The sequence below is a fragment of the Prionailurus bengalensis genome, chromosome A2 (assembly GCF_016509475.1).
Source record: "Prionailurus bengalensis isolate Pbe53 chromosome A2, Fcat_Pben_1.1_paternal_pri, whole genome shotgun sequence".
Classification (NCBI taxonomy): Eukaryota; Metazoa; Chordata; class Mammalia; order Carnivora; family Felidae; genus Prionailurus; species Prionailurus bengalensis.
The window spans coordinates 138,401,499-138,421,833 of NC_057348.1; the positions used below are offsets into that span (position 1 = coordinate 138,401,499).

Consider the following 20,335-nt stretch of genomic DNA (forward strand, 5'->3'; position numbering starts at 1 on the left):
GAGAGGAAGGAAAGAAGGAAGGAAGGAAAAGAAAAAGGGAGGAAGGGAAGAAGAGGAAGGAAGGAAGGAAGGAAGGAAGGAAGGAAGGAAGGAAGGAAGGAAGAAGGGAGGAAGGAAGGAAGGAAGGAAGGAAGGAAGGAAGGAAGAAGGGAGGAAGGAAGGAAGGAAGGAAGGAAGGAAGGAAGGAAGAAGGGAGGAAGGAAGGAAGGAAGGAAGGAAGGAAGGAAGGAAGGAAGGAAGAAGGGAGGAAGGGAAAAAGAGAGGAAGGAAGGAAGGAGGAAGGAAGGAAGGAAGGAAGGAAGGAAGGAAGGAAGGAAGGAAGGGAAGAAGGAAAAGCTAAGTGAAAATGAGAGTATTCTAACCTGCCAGTACAGGGGAGAGTTGAAGAGAGATTTCAGAGAGCCAAACTGCTGCTCTCCACTGCACATGTCAGACTAGAGAATGAATTGCGTTGTACATATCATGCCTCTACAATGATACTCACTGCAGTGAGATGCTACCTATTTTTATAAATACATGAACATGTTTTGAAAAAAATATATGTATTTGACTCCATTCCTGACATATCATGGGTCCTTAATAAATGTGAATTGAAATGGAATTTGTCTGTTAATTCTCCTCAAATATTTCCCACTTTTTCACATTAATGGCTTTTTATTCACTTGACATATGGTCTTCTAATACAGTATATTTTTAATGAATCAACAACACACAGGTATGTTTTTAAAGTAAAACTTGCATCCATTTCTTTAAAAACTGGCAGAGCAGTAATAATATCAGTGACAGTATTAATGCAACAATGAATGTCAATGCCAAAATAAAGATTGAATTGCCATTGGAATTTATATTTATCCCTCAATGCAAGTAGCTACTTCTAGCACAAACAACTGCTGACAACCCAATACTGTGAGAAGGGTAAGCAGTTGCTCCTTTTTATCTATAAAGTTTATTTGGCACAAAAAAATCTTATTCTTTAGATTTTCTTACTATCTGTCATGTTCCCTGCAGCTAATTTCTATCTATCATTTTAATGCAGGATTGTGGTTTGCTGATTCACCCAGAAGAAGCCTGTGGATTACAGCCTATTTCCTCTGACTACATTGAAGCCATTTCACAGCCTGAACTAAAGATCTGTCCATCTGGGGACACAAAAGGTGACTATTACATTGGGTGTCACTTCTCTTAAAAAAATTATTTGATGCAGATGAGTGTATGCTTATTTGAACTATCCTTATACAAAAAAAATCAAGGTACTACACAACTTTTTCATTAGTATGAACTGTAACACATGTAATTAATGCATTATTTTAATATGTGAAATATTTCAGTTAATCAAATGCTTTTCTCTTCACCCTCCACTCTTTGCCTTGTGAATTCATATTCATCTACAGATATCAGCCAAAAAGTCACTTGTGCCAGAAAGCCTTTCTTCAGCCTCTGATTTGTTTCTTTATTATACATTTTCATAGTACTCCATGCTTTTCTTCCATGAGAGTTTCCACAATTATTTAAATGCTAAGTATGTAATTAATTCTTTGGTGTCAGTCTTCCCAGATTGTGAGCTGCACGAGGACAGGGAATCTGGCTTGTTCACACTATCAATTCACTTAGTACTATAATTTCTACAGAGTACGTAGACTATGTCAGCCGAAGAACTGTCTTAAGGAAACAAGTTTCATTTCCTTTGATTGTATAAAAAAAAAAAAATCCTTGAGAATGATCTCTCATGTCTCCCATATATTGAGCATTAATAGAAGCAGGAAAATCGTAATGTCAAATTGGAATTATAGTGTTGAATCCTACCTGATTCTAGAACAGACCCAGAATGAGACACCTTGGTGCCACTATCCACTTTCCCTGTTTCTCTCCTTTCCCAGCACTTTTCTTTCAGTGGAGTCTAGTGGGGTCAATCGAAAGGTGGGGACCAAAAATGCCTCCAAAAAGATAAGAGGAACAGGGAGCATCTTCTCTGAGATTCCTGCTTGCCCATATGGCCTCACGACCCCAAGTCTCCCTTCATCTAAAAAGTCTAAGAAAACACTCAGGAGCTTTTCTACCCTCACCATGAACTTCACACCACAACCTGAATGGGAAATGAGTTTCACAAATGAGCAGTACAAATCGCAATTTGGCACGCACGGTGAGCAAGCGTGGGCATATCCCTGTTCTTGAACATGTGTTCTAAATAATAAATTACAGTCGCTGCGTAGGGAGGGATTTACCCATTATGACATGTCAGGAGGTATGATTTATGATTCTCAGCTAAATGAGATATACACTCTTACATACAAAGGAGACCCCGATGTGTCTAGTTATGGATTTTCTTTATCAGATGACATTTTATGAGAATCATAAAACAACTTAACTTTCTTCCTGCTATTGAACCAAGTCAAAAGTTCATCAACAAAAAGTTGAAGATATGGTACTGAGATTCCTCAAGAAGTGGCATCTTTTTCTGTTCATTAAATTTGCTATAACTTACACCAGGCCCTGTCATGAAGCTATCTCCATGCCTGGTCCTTAACAGGAGATGCTGCCTTTGAACAGGGACCTTCTGGTAACTTGAGTAGCAAGGCTTCTTTAGAGAAGACCCCAAAATTGACTCCCCAGTCAAGCCCATGTCTCTTAGCCCCACGATACCAGCCCTCGTAATCTGACCCTTCTAGGCCCCATAATCTGGCCCTTCCTCTCTCCCAGCTCCTCCCAGCCTCTTGGTTTCACTTCATGCCAATAATGCTGCTGCAGGGTTCCACATTCTTGTCCATGCTGTCCTGTGCTCCTAAAAGTCTTCTCATCTTGGTCCAATTCTCCTGATGCTATATTTTCCTCTCCAGGAAGCCTCTCCTTACCACCCCACCCCCTGATTAGCTCCCCAGAATACTTTGGGCACATGTCTACCATAGCACTTACTTCATTATGTTTCAAGTGTTTAATTTCTCTCTCTTTCTCTAATCAGTAGTTTTCAAAGTGGAATGGTACATCTGAGCAAGAGGAGGGAGTGGCATGGGACAGTCCCCAAGATGAAGCCAGTAAAGCTTAAAATACATACACATTTATTTATGTCTAATCATTCTTATTTTTGTTTTATAACAAACATAATACATCGATATGGAAGTATAGGTACCTACATTACAGTGCGTGTGTATTAATATAGTAAAGGTGCATTAGCAGTTCGTTTTTAATGATGACTGCCCTCGATTGTCTTTCTCCAGAGCAGAGATTTGTCCCTCATGCATCTTTCAGTGTCTAAGATGATTCAAAAATGATTGCTGAACTAAAACCAAGATCCAAGCCCTCCTCCTTTCCACAGAAGATTGCGAGCAGTCAGGGCACAATCGACCAGGGAAAACTGCTTCACTCTTATGGTCCTAAAGATCTAAAGATTCCAAATAAATAAGTGAGATCGGCAACAGCAGTTTGCGCAAATGGAGTTTTGTTGCCAGAGACGATTTCCTTCCTTGATGGTGGGACTCCCTCCTGCTGAAAGAAGCTGTCACGGTGGGACAACATTGGGAGGAAGTTTATTTAGGAAGTCCAGCCTTAACTTGCATGACCATAGATTAGTTCTGAAATCTTATTTTCACAGCACATTACAGCTATTTAGCAGAACTGGGTCCGTTTTTTCACCTTGCCAACGAAATGATGGTTTACGTGTCTTTTAGATAACGCCAGCTAATATCATTTTGCGTGACTTTTGTTCATATTTTTAAGTTGATTTTAAGCCTTTAGAGAAGAATCTAACTATAAAACACAGCCTAAGAATAAAAGTTCTTGCTTAATAAAGAAAAAATAATTCTAATCTAAAGAAAGAAGAAATTCATACAATGATTTTGAATGGTAATTACCTTAAAGGAAAATAACTCCAAAGGCATTTTACGACATATAAACAAAAATATTTTATCATGTTTTATTTGTAGCAAGGGAATATGACAACTTATACTTTAATACTTCTAGTGTTGACAATATGATGTGTTTTTTTCTTCTTAAGGGAAAACTGCTTTATTTTATAACAGTGTAGAGTCAGGATTTAGTGCCATCTATATGATTTTACATCTCAGCATGGCCCTAGGTCACAAAGTTGAGTTTCTTCCCTCCGTTATGTCAGCCAATCTGATTCACTTAAATGGCTGGAATCTAACTTGCATTAAATATAAAGCTATAATTATAAACCAAATAACTTCTCCCAAAAGCCCTATTTATTCCTCAGAATGTCATTCCCTAAAACATATGTCATACTCTATTTCAGAAATCACAGCTTTGATTCATTCAATGTTTAAATATATAGCATAGAATTCATGTCCCTCTTTTTGACAATTTTAGTTAAGAGCTGGTATCATTTAAAATGTCAAGAAACTCCAGTCTTGCAGATGTTATACAGATGTCTATTTCAAGCAGCATTACTAAATCACAATAAAAGGGGGGGGGCATTTTAAACCAATACAAAAATGCAAAGAGTTATGACTGTATAAATATATAGTAGTATGAAGCATTGGGGCCAAGATTTCAGAGACCCAATCAGGAGTCCTTTTGATGTGCATGAGATTTTATGCCCACAAACTAATTGTGCCCATATTTGGATTTTTGTGCATGCAATTGGCCACTTATTTCTTCAGCTTTAGAAGCAAATGGCCAAAGAAGACCTCAGCTTGTACAAAATTAGCTGTCAGCAAGGTTAGTGCAGGACAAAATGTCTGGGGGAGAGGATGCATGTGCCCTTAAATACTCAAGGATCTGATGAAAACAGAGACCTTCAAAATATTATTAGATATAATCTCATTAGCAGAAACACATTTATGTCCCCGACATACCCACCATCCTATTAGAAAGAAAATTACCCATCTTTTTTTTAAACATAGTCTCCATCAACAGGTGAACCCACTAAATAAATCCAGCTTTTTAAAATAAAGACATTCGTTAAAACAACCTGATGTGGGCTTTCCTATAAACAAGTGCTATCAAAGAGACCATTGGGCCATATTTCATTTTCAACTGATGATTTTGTGCTAACCTCGCCTAATACGACAAAAGGATCAGAAAATTGGAGACTCCAAGACTTCAGTTAATGACTGGTCCAACCTGTCATTAACAGCATGACCCCATTTCTATCATTTAATTCTTGTGGCCTCAGTTTACCTCATCTGGCAAAGAGGAGGGTGGACACAAGACCCAAAGCCCATTCCACTCCATTCAAGAGGATGCCCACTGAACACAAATCATCATGAAGATGTGAAGATGTGAAGAAATTGTGAAGAAACCCTATATTCCAGGGCAAAGTCAGAATTAGAAGCAAGTTATATTCTAAATGAAAACCACAGAAAAATCACAAAACAGAAATGGATGGAGAAACAAGCATTTTTGAGGATAATCTTCACATTGCCATTCAAAAACCAGCACCTCTCCATCTTTTAGTAGCACTGCTCTTCTCTACATTTGGAAACTTTGGAAATGCCTTTTACCGAGCAGACCTTTTTCTCTCCTATATGTAATCTTTTGTAGAAGCCACTTATTTCTTCAGTCCCTGCTGTCAGGGTGGCTTCGTCACCCAAAGTACCACCCATTCCATCTTTCCAAATCTTGTCTATCCAGAAGACGTGAACACATTTCAAGTGCTCCATGACAATTCTGACTTCTGTGATGCTTTCTTTATTCTGAACTACCACGGCTTACTTGAGGTGGGGGCGGAGGAGTAAAATATATTCACCGATTGCTGGGTATCAGGCACTATGGCAGGTGCCATATGTATTTTCCTCATAGAGAGAATATTAAGTAATTTTTTCAAGCCAAACAGTGGTTCGCAACTGCGGCTGTATATTGGAATCACCTGAAAAGCATTTAAAAAACACCGACGCCTGAGTTCCATACCGGGTGGTTCTGATTAAATTGGTCCAGCATACGATCTGAGCATGGGGATTTTAAAAAGCTTTTTAGGTGACTCTAACATGCAGTGCTGAGGTCCACACAACTAGCTAGAGGCAGAGCTCAGGTGTGTGTGTCTCTAGAGCCCAGACTGATTTCATACCACGCAGCTATTTTTACTCAATTATGCCTTTTTTATTATGCTGTAACTATTTTACATGTATAAATTGTAACCCTCTAACCTGACTGTAAATTTTTTGAGGCTTAACATTGTAGTTAAGAGGCTTAAATATGTTAATATATGAAAGTGCTCAGAATATCCCTAACCTCTGGCAGGTGCTATGAAATGTTAACTATTTTTTAAAATTATTATATTTTAACATCAGTAGCACCTAACATCTTGTAGGGTAAATACTTCAATAACGTTTTAGGTTAAAATCCTCCTAGAGAGTACTATTTTCTTTCATCTCCCCCAGTTCTCTCTTAATATACCCACACTTCTTTTTTTCTTTTCTGTGATCAACTAGGAGGCCATAAGCTAAACCTCCTCTCATATTTTATCATTTCTAACTATTTCCAAAAACACTCACATGATTCTGACATCCTTGAAGTCATGCAATGGAAGCACACCATATTCATTGCTCAAAAGTCGAGATTCTTCCCTCTAATGCCACACCAGATACTTTTGTTAGCAGAACCACAAATCAAAGCCAGAATGGACAAAGTTGTTAATTTTTTTTCTTTCTAACTCAAAAAGTAGCTGGGAATATTTGGCTCCTCAATGTTTTGAAGAGAAACATCTAGTGGTAACATAAGCAAGACCTTTAGGGTAGAGCATGTGATTGTTGGAGACGTCAGGGCGTTCTCCACAAAGGATATAAATAACCACTCTGTATTCAATGTTCTAGTTCAAACTCCATTTCTGAAAAGATGAAGAAGGAAAAAACAAAAATAAAAAATCCCTTCTTGATTTTTTTTCTGATTATGAACATCTCTACTCACACTAAAAGCTGAAGCGTTTTGGATACATATTACTTTATCACTAAAATAGAAAAGATCGCAAATGCATTGAGAATATTCATTTATCTTATAAACATTTACTAAAGCTTATGACCTACTCTGTGCCTGAAGTCAGCTAGTAACAAAGATAAATACGATATTGTAATTGTGCTAGATATGTTAAGCACATTATCCCATTCAGTCCTCCCATCAACGGTGTGAGAGCAGTACATACCTCATCTAAGGGCTGGAGAAATGAAGGCCACAGAGCTAGAAAGAGCTGAAGAGATTCACACCAAAAAGGTCACCGATCAAATTAAGAGCAATAACTAGTCTTCGAAATAACAAATTAGCAGTATATTGAAGTAATTCTCTTATATCTTGACTCTCTTGAAGGCAGGGGATAGATCTATTATTGGATTGTTAAGCTAAGCATGTCTCACGCTAATAAAGATTAGTGGTCAATTACCTCGATATCAGTGGCTTCCCATCTACTTTGGTTCTATTAAGTGCCTAGTGTACTCTTTAAAAACAAGTAATAATTGAGTAGTACCCAATCACTTAGTTTTTTGTAAGGAGGCAGTTTCACAGAGCAGGACCCGTACTTGACTTCAGCATGGACTGTGTTCTTTCAGAATATTTTTACCTGCTGCAATTCTGTTTTCTTGTCAGGGGGGCATGCGTCGCTCCACAGATGTACACGAGTGGTCTTCTCACTGTAATATTTATAATACTGTGCCATAACTGAATTCTAAAGTAACTTGCAAGCTGTAATTTCACTAGTAGAATGTGAACAAAGGTCCTGCTGTCTATTCCAGGCCAATGGATCGTGCCTTGCCTTAGCTGTTCAGACAACAGGACCTGTGACTGGAGAGAGATAACGTGGCAGCCTCAGAACTGCCAGTACAGTGTTCTAACTAAGCCTCAACTCCAGCGGTGCCTGGGGGGAAGGAAGGTAAGTTCCGGATCCGGCAGGGGAAGCCTTTAATTTCTGCCACCTGCATCACCAAAAGCCACGCTGTTGTATTTAGTAGACCAATTCCTGCTCTCTTACTCTGCGGAGGATAACTAATGCAATGCAGTCTGGCTTTTTGAATCATGGGCAAATGTTAGAATAGAAGAGCCTTAACAATTCTTGCTCAATTATTTCCAAATACGTCTACTTGACAGATGGAGGATATTAAAGTCATGTCCTGTGCTGACCCAATTCCATGCTGGTTTTTCTCAGCACAAATTGGTGAGCGCTTGCCACGTCAACTGACAGATGGCGGTTCAGAGCAGCTGGCCTGGTCAAACTGCAGCTCTAGCGAGGCACTGCAGTGACAGCCGATGTCTGCAGCTCACTTGCACAAGCCATGAAATGTTCTTGCATGTAAGACTCACTTCTGCTAGAGCTTCCTGGGTGCATGAGACACTAACCTTCCTGATCTTCTTTCACATTCCCGGGCAGGTCTCAAATGGACCTCACTAGGCTGCCTTTGCTTTAGTGAGGCTTCTAAGCTGATTTGTTGGACACGCAGTGTCTTCTTACTAGGCGCACTCTGAGTAGGTAGATTCCGGCAGAGCCCTTGGACGTGCGAACCGGGCACATAGACTGAGATGCTTGGTTAACATGAAGTAAGTAATCCTTACCCAGATTTTCAAAGTTCTTTCCTTACAAACTGTTTGTAAGCTCTCACAGATGGGCAACACGGAGTTCCAAAATTGATTTTTTTTAAGTTCTATTAATGCAAAAGGAAATGAGCACTGGAATGAATGTATGCCAGCTTTTCAGATTAGGCCTATGGTTAGATTTTCTACTAGCAAATAATTTAAAAAGAATGACAGGGGGAGAGGGGCAGGGCAGGAGGATGGACATTTCTTCATGGTGATTCCAATACAACTGCACCAATTTTCATGACTGAGAGTATCTCTAAATATAAAAGCATCAGTATTACTTACTTTTAAAAAGGAAAACAAGGGGGAGGGGCACCTGGGTGGCTCAGTTAATTAAGCATCCAACTTTGGCTCGAGTCATGATCTCACAGTTAATGGGTTCAAGACCTGCGTCAGGCTGTCTGCTGACGGCTCAGAGCCTGGAGCCTGCTTCGGATTGTGTCTCCCTCTCTCTCTGCCCATCCCCTGCTTGCAGTTCATCTCTCTCTGTCTCTCAAAAATAAATAAACGTTAAAAAAAAATTTTAAATGAAAGAGGCGCACCTGGGTGGCTCAGTCGATTAAGCCACTGATTTCAGCTCCGGTCATGATCTCAAGGTTTGTGAGTTCGAGACCCATGTCGGGCTCTGTGCTGACAGCTCGGAACCTGAAGCCTGCTTCAGATTCTGTTTCCCTCTCTCTCTGCCCCTCTCCTGCTCATGCTGTGTCTCTCTCTCTCAAAAATAAATAAACATTTAAAAAGTTTTTTAAAAAATAAAAAAGAAAGAGAAGAAACCAAACATTTAGACTTTTATTAACTGTCACTTAATATTCTTATTAACAGAGAATTGATTGTGTGCAAGGAACTAGGTGTGCTGCTAACTTTCATACCTTATGTCTAACCAAACTGTAAGCTTCATGAGGACAGGGAACATGTTTGAATCACTGCTTAGCACAACTTTTTGATAGGTAATAGTCACTTAACAGATATTTGTAGAGTAAACAAATAAATTAAAATCTTACTTATTTCTCATCACAAATCTGTGAGGTAGATATTGTATCTGTTTTCTACTTAAGAAATTTAAAGCTCAGAGAGATTGAGTAATTCTCCCATGATCACACATGCATATGTGGCTACTACTCTGACATTTTTAACCACCAACTTGGATAACCCAACATCCACATCTTAGAAATGCAGGACTGGAAGCAATGAAAATAGTTGTTGCTATAACAGTCAGACTTCTCTAAGCTCTTCCAGGATACTGTTCCGACCTCAGAATTTAGAGCATTCGGGAAAATTCCAAGATGTCACAGTCTATTAACCTGAAAGGCAGTAGATGTTCATTTAAGTTCATAACTAAATTCCATGGCTTTTGACATGACACATATTATTTCCTGGGCTCATTTTATTCCTCTGTAAAATAAAAGAAGCCTATATGATCTAATCCTATGCTGTAGATTAATCAGCTTTGTAGGAAGCTAAAAGCCCTTTTCCTTCTCTGTGTTAAAATATCATAGACTGGGGTCATTCCCCATAGTTCTGTAGGCCGAGATCTCTGAGATCTGGAGACCAGCAGGGTTGGGTTCTGGTGAGAGTTCCTTCCCAGCTTCCATTGGCTGCCTTTCTGTTGTCCTCACAGGGCAGAGAGCTCTGGTCTCCTCTCCTTCTAAGGACACTAATCCCATCATGGAGGCCCCACCCTCATGACCTCATCTAAACCTAATTACCTTCCAAATGTTCCACCTTCTAGTACTATCACTAGAGGGGGTAGGGTTTCAACACATAAATAAACCCAGGGTGGGGGGACACGGGGAAGGGACACAACTGATATAGTCTTTGCTAATTTCAAGGTAGATTATTAGCAACTCTACAAAGTAATGATAAGAAAAAAGGAAGATCCCTCTTTCTGTCTGTTAGGTAGGGAGACAGAATGTTGCAAACTCTAAAAATAACCCCGATATGCAGATAAGGTGCTCCTGGCAGAGACCAGCTAGCTGGCTGCTTGGGGGGGCGGGGGGGCTTCTCTTAGAGATTCTCTTAGTCCAGAGGTGCTATTCGGACCTTTGTGCTCAGAACTCCAATTTGTTAGCATGCTGGCAGTGATTCTACCGAGTCTGATTTGTTTACCAGGATGCTAAAGTTTTCTATCCACAACAGGGAAGCATTGTACATTTTTAGCAGAGGAATGACACAGCCAGAATTAGAAAAATCTTTCTGCAGCAGTATGGAGACTGCCTACGGCGGGGAGGAAGTGGGTGCTAGGGAAGCAGAGGCTGTTTCGTGGAAAAATTCCATCATGCAACATTGAAGAGTCAAAGAAAGTATAGATTCTAAGTATAGATTTCTAAAGAAGTACAGATTCAAAGTTAGTATATATTCAATAGTATATGTGTACAATAATGCCACTAATATAAAAACTTAATACATACATACAAGCATGCCTACACATACAGAAAAATTTTGGAAGTAACACAGTTAAGAATGATTACATAGGAGGGCACCTGAGTGGCTCATTTGGTTGAGCATCCAATTCTTGATTTCGGTTCAGGTCATGGTTCTTTCGTGAGATTGAGCCCTGTGAAAGGCTCAGCATTGAGCACAGAACATCTGGATCTCTGTCCCTCTCCCCAGCTCTGTCTCTCTCAAAAACAACAACAACAACAACAACAACAACAACAACAAAACAAATGATCACATAAGTGAAAGGGAGTGGGAGAAGGGTAGGGTGGTGATGGGACCAGCGACATATTTTGCGAGGCCCAGGGCAAAATGAAAATGCAGTAGCCTGTGTTCAAAATTATTAAGATTCCCAAGAAGGCAACCACAAAGCAATAGCACGAGCACTGGGCCCTCCCGCTACACGGACTCTGTGCAATGCCCAAGGTCACATGCCCATGATGCCACCTCAGGTAGCAGAACATGTTTGGCAAAGAATGAAGAGATCTTTTAAAATATTTGAGTGATTTTCATTTTTTTTACAATGGGTGCATATTTTTAAATCTAAAAATCTGTGTTTTAAAACTTAAATCAGAACTAAGGCAGAGGCAGTGGAAATGCAAAGGAAAGAGACCCTGAGGAAGAAATCTTATATTCACAATCATGGACCTGGTAATATAGACAGGTGCATGCCCACATACACCACACAGCACAGAGAAAATTGCATGAACACTCACAACTATGACTATCAAATAGCACTTATTTTAAGAAGACTCTATTTATGCATAAAAGTGCATTAGCAAAAAGCTTTCCCAGTACATTGATTTCTCATTCTCCATGAGAGAAATATAAATACACAAAGTATCCTGAAACTCTTTCATTACTAAACTAAGACAATTCTCATCCTACCCAGAATTTTTCATAATCATTATTCTATTCCAAAGACAAATACATGTTAAGGCATACCATTTACAAAAACAGAAAAACAAGTCACATAAATATTTTGTTTTTTAAACCCCTTATAAACTGACATTTGGGGGGGCTCACTTTCTACTATGTCAGTCATTCAACAGACGCATATTATTTGAGCAACATTATACAGAAATTCACTTCATAAGGATAGCAGGGTCAGGGAGTGGTAGGAACTTCAGACCTACAGTCAGGAAGCCTGCACTAACTACAGTTCTGATCCCATCAGACAAAGTGATTTTTTATTCATCAACACCATCAGATCAACTCTGCTGCCCCACATCAGAAAGCTTGTAGTATCTGTTATCCCTAACATGGTACCAGAGTAGAAGTTAGCCACCTGATTGCTTAAAGTGAAGCTCACAATACTTTTTATAACTTTTGTGATGCTCCACTGTTCATTCACTAGCCTAGCTTTTGTTGAGTTAACAATCTGTTCTAGGGGCATACAAACATGATCCTCCAGGGAGCTAAATTTCCAGTACAAGGAGACACATGAGAGAAGCAATTGTTTCCTCATAGTGTGATAACTGTACAGGTAGAAAGAAGCTCAGAGGCTGGCACCTGACCTGTACTTGAGGTTCTGGAAAAGTTGGTAAAAGAGAAAGTGCCTACGGAGGGCGGTGGTGGTAGTTACAGGCAATCTACCAAAAATGTTACTTTGAAATGGTTTAAATGAACTGGAAAAAAAAAAAAAAGGATCTTCCTTTCTTTCCCCTGAAAGAATATGCAGGGAGGGGCACCTGGGTGGTTCAGTCAGTTAAGCATCTGACTCTCTGTTTCAGCTCAGGTTATGATCTCACAGTTTCGTGAGTTTGAGCCCCACATAGGGCTCTGTGCTGAAGAGTGGAGCCTGCTTGGGATTCTCTCTCTATCTCTATCTCTCTCTGTCCCTCCCCCACTCAGGCTATCTCCGTCTCAAAATAAATAAACAAACTTCAAAAAATTAAAGAAAAAAAAAGGAATCTGCCAGGAGAGTCCTATCACTCGAGCCTAGGTCCTTTGATTCTCTCAGATTGGAGAGAAACAGAGGAGGGGCAGGAACCAATCAGGAGTGCAAGAGAGGAGTCCAAGTTTCTCATTTTTTAGTGCATTGCAATTTATGCTTCTTGGATTATGTAAAAGTGGGGACATATCTAAACATGCAAATTCTAACAGTAGAATAGCCTTACTAACATGAAGACTGTCAATTAATTTGTAACTCAGACTTTTTACAGTGAGAAGCTGAGTTTCACTGTTGCCATGAGCAGGTAGTGCAAATGTTGTGCTACAATAAAACAGAACTTCAAATCCAAATTAAGGCAGACTTCAGCTTTTGGAGATGCATTAAATGGAAAAATCTTTCTCCAAGAATCAGATTTAAATGCCATAGAATTTGACTGAGCTTGTGAGAAGTATTGGCAAATTCGGCCTCCTAGCATTCTGCTTTCTTTAGAATCTCTAAGTGGTCATTTCCCTCAACTGAATTTCCTTATGTTGTTATTACGACCTTTTACATCTTTTTACACTATTTTACACTGATGAATGCAAGGCTATACTAGGAAATACATGCCCACCTGTGGAGAAGAGACAAGACACAAATCAGTTGAGACTTAAAAAGGAGTTCAAGTTTCCAGTAACTTTGACCAGGAACCCCACTGTGCTTAGTGGCACGTGAGCAGGACTGTACTTTCTATAGTCCATCATTTGCCTTCACTACAGTGTTGTAAACAGGAGGCTGATGTCTGGAGAAGAGATGGAAAAAGGTTTCTCCTCGAAGCATTTGTACCCCATCTCTAGGTCATACTTGCTTGTGTATGGAGGGCAAGTAAATGTGGGACTCCTTTTAGACCCTAAACTTATCCAAATATAAGTTATTTCATGTATAGGTTTTTGCGTATGTGTTATGTATAGGTTTTGTGTTGTATAACTGTGTTGGGTCAAAGCAAAATCAATTGAAAAATATCAGCTATGTGTTCAGTTATACTCACACATTTACCTAAATAGATACCCACCTCTTACTTAATAAGCTCTGAATGGAACATTCATATACAAATTTATCAGAGCATAACTCTGTAATCACAGTGTGAAATTTATAGGAAATAGTTTGGAAATATGATAATCAACTTACAGTTGAAAAAACTTAGAGGAGCCGGACCAAACTGAATTAAACATGCCCTTATTTTGTTTGTCAGTTGAAAACGTAGCTCAGAATTTAAAACAGTAATAAAGTATCTGAGAGAAGAGTGCAATTTAAAAAGGGAAATACAAAAAGGTGGTATTTACTGAAAGTACTTAATTTCAGCTGTTAAAACAGGAAACGTAACTTACATCTTTAAGTAATATTTGCAAGTTAAGTAGTGTCTTGGACTTAAAGGTGTTTAAATTTTTGAAGTGTGGCTATAATAATATGTTCTGACTAATATGTGAGTTCCATTATAGTTACACAATTCTTGTTGCTTGTCAGTTTCAATATAAAGGAAGGATAAAAGGGAAGGAAATCACCTCACTCTCACCAGGAAAGGATGGCTTATCCGTAATGCCCATAATCCAGATTGAACAGCAATGTAGATAAATAATTTTGTTCTGAGCAGCTACACCTACATGTAGGTGATATTGCTTAGCTGTTTATCACCCCCCCCCCTTATTTTGGCCAAATTTCATGTATTTGAGGGTGATTTGCCTAAATGGCAATTTGCATTTGTTCTTGACCCCAAAGAACAATTTGGTTGGTTATCTACAGCCAATTTAATCAAAATGCATCATTGGAAAACATTTGTAACCATATTATATTTCACAGAGAGATGCTTTGCTGAGCTAGATTTTCATCACGCCCTAAATATCATTAGCCATCTGATCAGTCTTAGCTTCATATTAGGACTGGATGACCCCTTGTTTTGTTTAGAAATGAATATCTTCTGGGAGCAGTGGTGCTCAATCACACAGCTCATCAGAATTGCTGTGGAGCTTTCTAAATAGATGGGCTATGGTTGGCCCTGGACTGTATGTAATGAGTAAAATGCCCCTTCACCTCATTGTCATTTCCTTAATTACCAATGAGAGAGCACTCCAGTAAGCAGGCATTGCCTAGATTAATGGGCAAGTAGCTTCTATTGCATTCCTATATAACTTCCCCTCCTGGAAGGTTTCAGTTAGGTCCTGTTAGCTGGGTCCTGTCTCGGCATCTACATGCATTCTGTTGGTTCTGAAGAAATATCCCTATTTCTGTGAACATTGAAGATAAAGTCTATGCAGGAGGAAAGAGGAAAGGAGGGAAATTATTTAAATCAAGAATTTTTTTCCTTGTCTATTGATTCTCCATATATCCAAATTCTTTTTGGCCTCAACAGATCAGGAGACTCTGAAAAGCTAACAAGTTCCAGACATTCTACTGCCTTTATATTGACTCAACCCAGATAGCCAGATACTCTTCTTTCCATTTCTTTATAACTTGGCTTGCTAACTATGCCCTTGCTACTTTTGATGACTCTGCAGAAAGGGAGGCAATGGAATGTATAATATCTGTGTGCTTAAGTGTCACCATTGTTAGTTCCCTTCATTCATGATGAGTGGAATGAAAGCCATTTTATTTTATGTTTCAGTAAAAAATTACCAAGTTCTAGTTGCATTTTCAGTAATACTAATACTGATACTGATATTGATACTGATACTGATACTAATGATACTTCTTGCTATTATTTGTCTCAGGGAACCGATTTTCTAAGAAGTCTTTCTATGCATCATGTGGATTATAAATTTAGCTTTTCATATGTTTCATACTTTTGCTAATTCACATGTTGAAAAATTTGAATTTAGGTTTTAGGTTTTTTCCCCAGGAAGATGGTATGAAGGAGAAAGTGGTAGCTACGTGTTGATAAAACTCATTCCCTCCTCTTCCTGGCAAATGTAGCTTGACTACATTTCTCAGTCTCCCTTGAAATTAGGTGCTGCCATAGGACTGAGTTCTAACCAATGGAATGTGTGAGCAGCAGTGATGTGCCCAGCTGCCACGGGGGGCCCATAAACAACCTGGCAGCTCTTTACTCCTCCTTTCAGCTGGATATGGATGCCCACAAAGGTCTTTGAAGCCATAATTGAAGCAGGCACAGTCTAAACATCCTGGGACCCTGCCCCACCCCACACATACACCTGCCTCAAACCACCTGAACTGTTTTCCTGAGGGAGAAATAAACTTCATTTGTGTTCAGGCAATTATACCTCTCAGGGCTCTATTTGTTATAGCACATAGCCCGTCCCACCTAATATAAGGACTAGATAATAAAGAAATGAAGATAAAGACAATTAAACCATGTCGTGTGTTTTTAATGAGATGACTTAAAAAAAAAAAAAAAGTCCCAGGCTTTAACAGAGCCTAGGAACATGATGTGCTTCTAGGTCCTCTGGTCCATGGTGGTATGAAAAAGAGTGGGAAGATGCCAGCCCCTGTAAACTTTTCAGTGACACACTTCCTGCTGAGTCTCGGGAATAGAAAAGTTACAGAAGTCCTCTGAACATGTCTTTGTCGCCCACTGATGCACTGAGGTCCAGCCTCTCAGCACACATCCAGGCACAGATGCTTCTGCTCCTCTCCAGAGCCCACCTTGATGGAGGCAGGCTCTCCTCTTGCACTGCAGAACCCAAAAAGAGATGCTGCATGGGAAAATGCCATTCAATCTTGGAATAAGATTGCTACTGGAATCCGAAATCTGATTCACGTGATTCCTGTGTTGGGTTTATTGAACCAATGCTTACTTAAGCCATTGTTCCACAGAAGTTTAAGCTGGTTGTTTTTATGGGAATTTTCAAAATGTTTTTAAGATGAAAATGCACTTACTGTTATTGCTGCCACTGTTGCTGCCTTTGTGTTATTTCATTATTGTCATAAAAAGTCAATATATGTTCATTTTAGATAACAGAATACACTGTTGTATCTCCCTTTGCAAACTAACCACAGTTAACTTTCCAGGACCTTTGCTACACATCCACATGCTTTTTACCAAAAAAATTGCAATCATTATTTATATTGTGATTGTAGTTAGCTTTTTATAAAAGTTAACTGAAATCTTCCCCATTACAATGTATCCATATTACGATATCATTGTTAAAAGAGGAAAAAAATTTAAGTGTATGATTATACTTTAATATAAGCAATCTGGCAGACATTTATACTGCTTCCAGTTTATTTTTCTTTTAAAATATATTTTAATAGACATCCTTAAAGATTTCCTAGAAGTGGAATTCCTTAAAAATTGCCAACTTATACACACAACAGCAGTTTCCATTCATCCATTTAACACATGAGAACCGACTTTTATGCCAGACACTCTTCTGAAGCTTGGGATTCAACAGTTGAAAGGAAAGAAGATAAAAACTCTCCCTCGTGATCCTTACATAGTCTGAAGGAGAGGGTTCATTTCCCTGAGATCATAAGATTGTTGGTGCTTTTAAAATCTTTGCTAAATTGGTAGGGGAAAAATTAGCTATTTTGATGTTCTATTGCCGACATGGATTATTTTTATAATTGCTTACTGGTTATTTGTACTTAATGATCACATTTATTTTCTTCAATTGCCTATGCCAATCAATACCTGTGCATGCTAGTGTGAGGCAATAATATTCATGGGACAGAAGAGTTATTTGAAAATTGTACGACCTGTTACGAATATCTGTTTTGATGATTTAGCCCTTTTAAAGTTGACCTTTAAAACAAATAATCTACAAATTTTATTTTTAAAAATTCTTGAATTGGATGATATAACAGATATAAAGATTGGGGGCGCCTGGGTGACTCAGTCGGTTAAGCATCTGACTCTTGATTTCAGCTTAGGTCATGATCTCATAGTTTGTGAGATCAAGACCCACATTGGGCTCACGTGCTGGAGCCTGCTTGTAATTCTCTCTCTTTTCTCTCCCTGCCCCTTCCCCTGCCAGCATACGTACACTTGTGCTTTCTCTCTCTCAAAAATAAATAAATAAACATTTAAACAATAAAATATCTAACACTTAAATAAAATATATTTATAAAATAAAACATTTAAAAAAATAAAATAAAACATATAAAGATTGAATATTAGCCATGTAACTGAAGAAAAACCACTCCATTTCCTGATGTTATTTTTAAATTGTGTATGTATACTTAAAAGAGCTGACCTTTTCAAGTTAGAAATCTTTTAGGTAGGAATACCAATCAACGTTTTACAAAAACTGCTTCCCCTACAGCACAGGCAATCTTAAAATCACAACTGTATTTTCATTTTCATTACAATTTAATCATTTGAATTTGTCATGAATAGAAAGGCAATGGGAGAAAATAATTCTCTAGAAAATATTCTTCCCAGAGTAGTGTCCATTAGACTTGAAAAATGCTGTCTAGATATTTGCAGTTCATTTTTTGGTAATGTTCATTTATTTATTTTTGAGAGAGACAGAGAGAGAGAGAAAGCCGGGGAAGGGCAGAGAGAGAGGGAGACAGAATCCCAAGCAGGCTCCACACTGTCAGCTCAGAGCCCAACATGGAGCTCAAACTCAGGAACTGTGAGATCATGACCTGAGCTGAAACCATGAATCAAACGTTTAACCGACTGAACCACCCAACTGCCCCTAGATATTTGCAACTTAGAACTTGTTTTGCAGAGGATGGTGGTGAGGCTTCCTCCCCCCCATCCATGCACCTTTTGTTGGTCACTACGAAGGGATGGAGATGTGAGGGACTCGAGTTTCACCAGCAACCCTCTGCGTCCTGCTGGGGGACCTATAGCAAGGTTAGTAGGGCAAGAGAGAGACTGCTGTGATTTAGACATTCCCCATCTTCTCTGAAATTTTCTCTAAACAAGTTAATGAATTTACAGGGCTAGCAGTGCACTGCAAGTCACACTAAATACATTCAAAAGTGCTCCGTGCCCTTCCTATGCCTTAATGCTAGCTCACTTTGTATGCTTTCTGTGTGCCAGGAACAAGACAGGTATTAAAATCTCATTGAGGTCCTCAAAAGTGGTGCTATTATTTTCCCCATTTTACTCATAAGAGAATGAACCTTTGGAGGGATCATATAATTTGTCTAAAATTGCCTAGTTAATAAATAACCATACCTAAGAATTTTGACCCTTAACTCTTTTTGCCTCTAACATTTTTGGTGGGCTCTATCTTTGTATAATCCCACAGAAAAGACCAACTATCTAGACATGTGCTTCTCTCAATAGCGTGCAGCTACTTTGATTTTCCTAAACCTCTGTATCTCTCTCTGTAACCCACAATACAGACACCCAGTGACCTTACTGGCTGCCTGGAGATCCATAGGAGGGATTGCAACTTCATATTATACTGAAAAGAAACTTTTGGGAAAACTTGTAGTGGCAGTTTAGTTTAAAAGCTGATCTTGGGGTGCTGGGGTGGCTCAGTTGTTTAAATACCCGACTCTTGATTTCAGTTCAGGTCATGATCTGGTTCATAGGCTTAAGTCCCTGGTTGGGCTCTGCACTGGCAGAGAGGAGGCTGCTGGGGATTCTCTCTCTCCTTCTCTCTGCCCCTCCCCTGCTCACGCAGGCACTCTCTCTTCCTCTCTCTCTCTCAAAATAAATTTTAAAACTTTTTTTAAAAAGCTGATATTAAAGGCCTTTTACTGGTATCAAGAGCTGAAATGTGCTCCCACCCAACCAAATTCATATGTCGAAGTCCTAATTCCCAATACCTCAGAATATGACTGTGTTTGAAAGTAGGGCCTTTAAAGAGGCAATGAAGGTAAAATAAGGTCTTATGGGTGGGCCTTCATCCAATGTGAGTGGTGTCCTCACAAGAAGAGGAGATTAGGGGCGCCTGGGTGGCTCAGTCGGTTAAGCATCCAACTTCAGCTCAGGTCATGATCTCGCAGTCCGTGAGTTCGAGCCCCGCGTCAGGCTCTGTGCTGACCGCTCAGAGCCTGGAGCCTGTTTTGGGTTCTGTGTCTCCCTTTCTCTCTGACCCTCCCCATTCATGCTCTGTCTCTCTCTGTCTCAAAAATAAATAAACGTTAAAAAAAAAAAAAGATGAGATTAGGACACAGACACAGAGAGGAAAGACCATGTGAAGACACAGAGAGTAGGTGGCATCTACAAGGCAAGGAGAAAGGCCCTCGGAAGAAATCAACCATATAAATACCTTGATCTTGGACTTCTAGCCTCCAGAATCATGAGAAAATGGGGGGTATAGCTCAGTGGAAGAGCATTTGACGGCAGAATCATGAGAAAATGGATTTCTGTTGCATAAACCACCGAGCCTGTGGTACTCTGTTATGGGGGCTCCAGCAAACTAATACAGATGGTGTTGGAAAATTACTAGTTCTGTGTCTGAAATTAAGAGCCTTCCTGATTATTCACAATTCCCCTTTTAAAAATCAGAAATCTGGACCAGAAATACAAATAGTTACAGGTCAAAGTAAGAATTTCAAATGATTTCACAAGTTATTTAATCATACTGGAATTTTATT

General features: G+C 39.2%; 1 protein-coding gene across 4 annotated transcripts in view; it reads left to right on the forward strand.

The window, feature by feature from the left end:
- CPED1 (cadherin like and PC-esterase domain containing 1) overlaps window positions 1-20,335 on the forward strand; it is a 272,086-nt gene that overhangs the window by 223,318 nt on the left and 28,433 nt on the right. For all 4 annotated transcript variants that reach the window (XM_043589341.1, XM_043589342.1, XM_043589343.1 and 1 more), the window contains 2 exons: window positions 1,037-1,154; window positions 7,674-7,810. In XM_043589341.1, coding sequence (XP_043445276.1) covers window positions 1,037-1,154; window positions 7,674-7,810 — 255 coding nt within the window. The remainder of the gene's footprint in view (window positions 1-1,036; window positions 1,155-7,673; window positions 7,811-20,335) is intronic.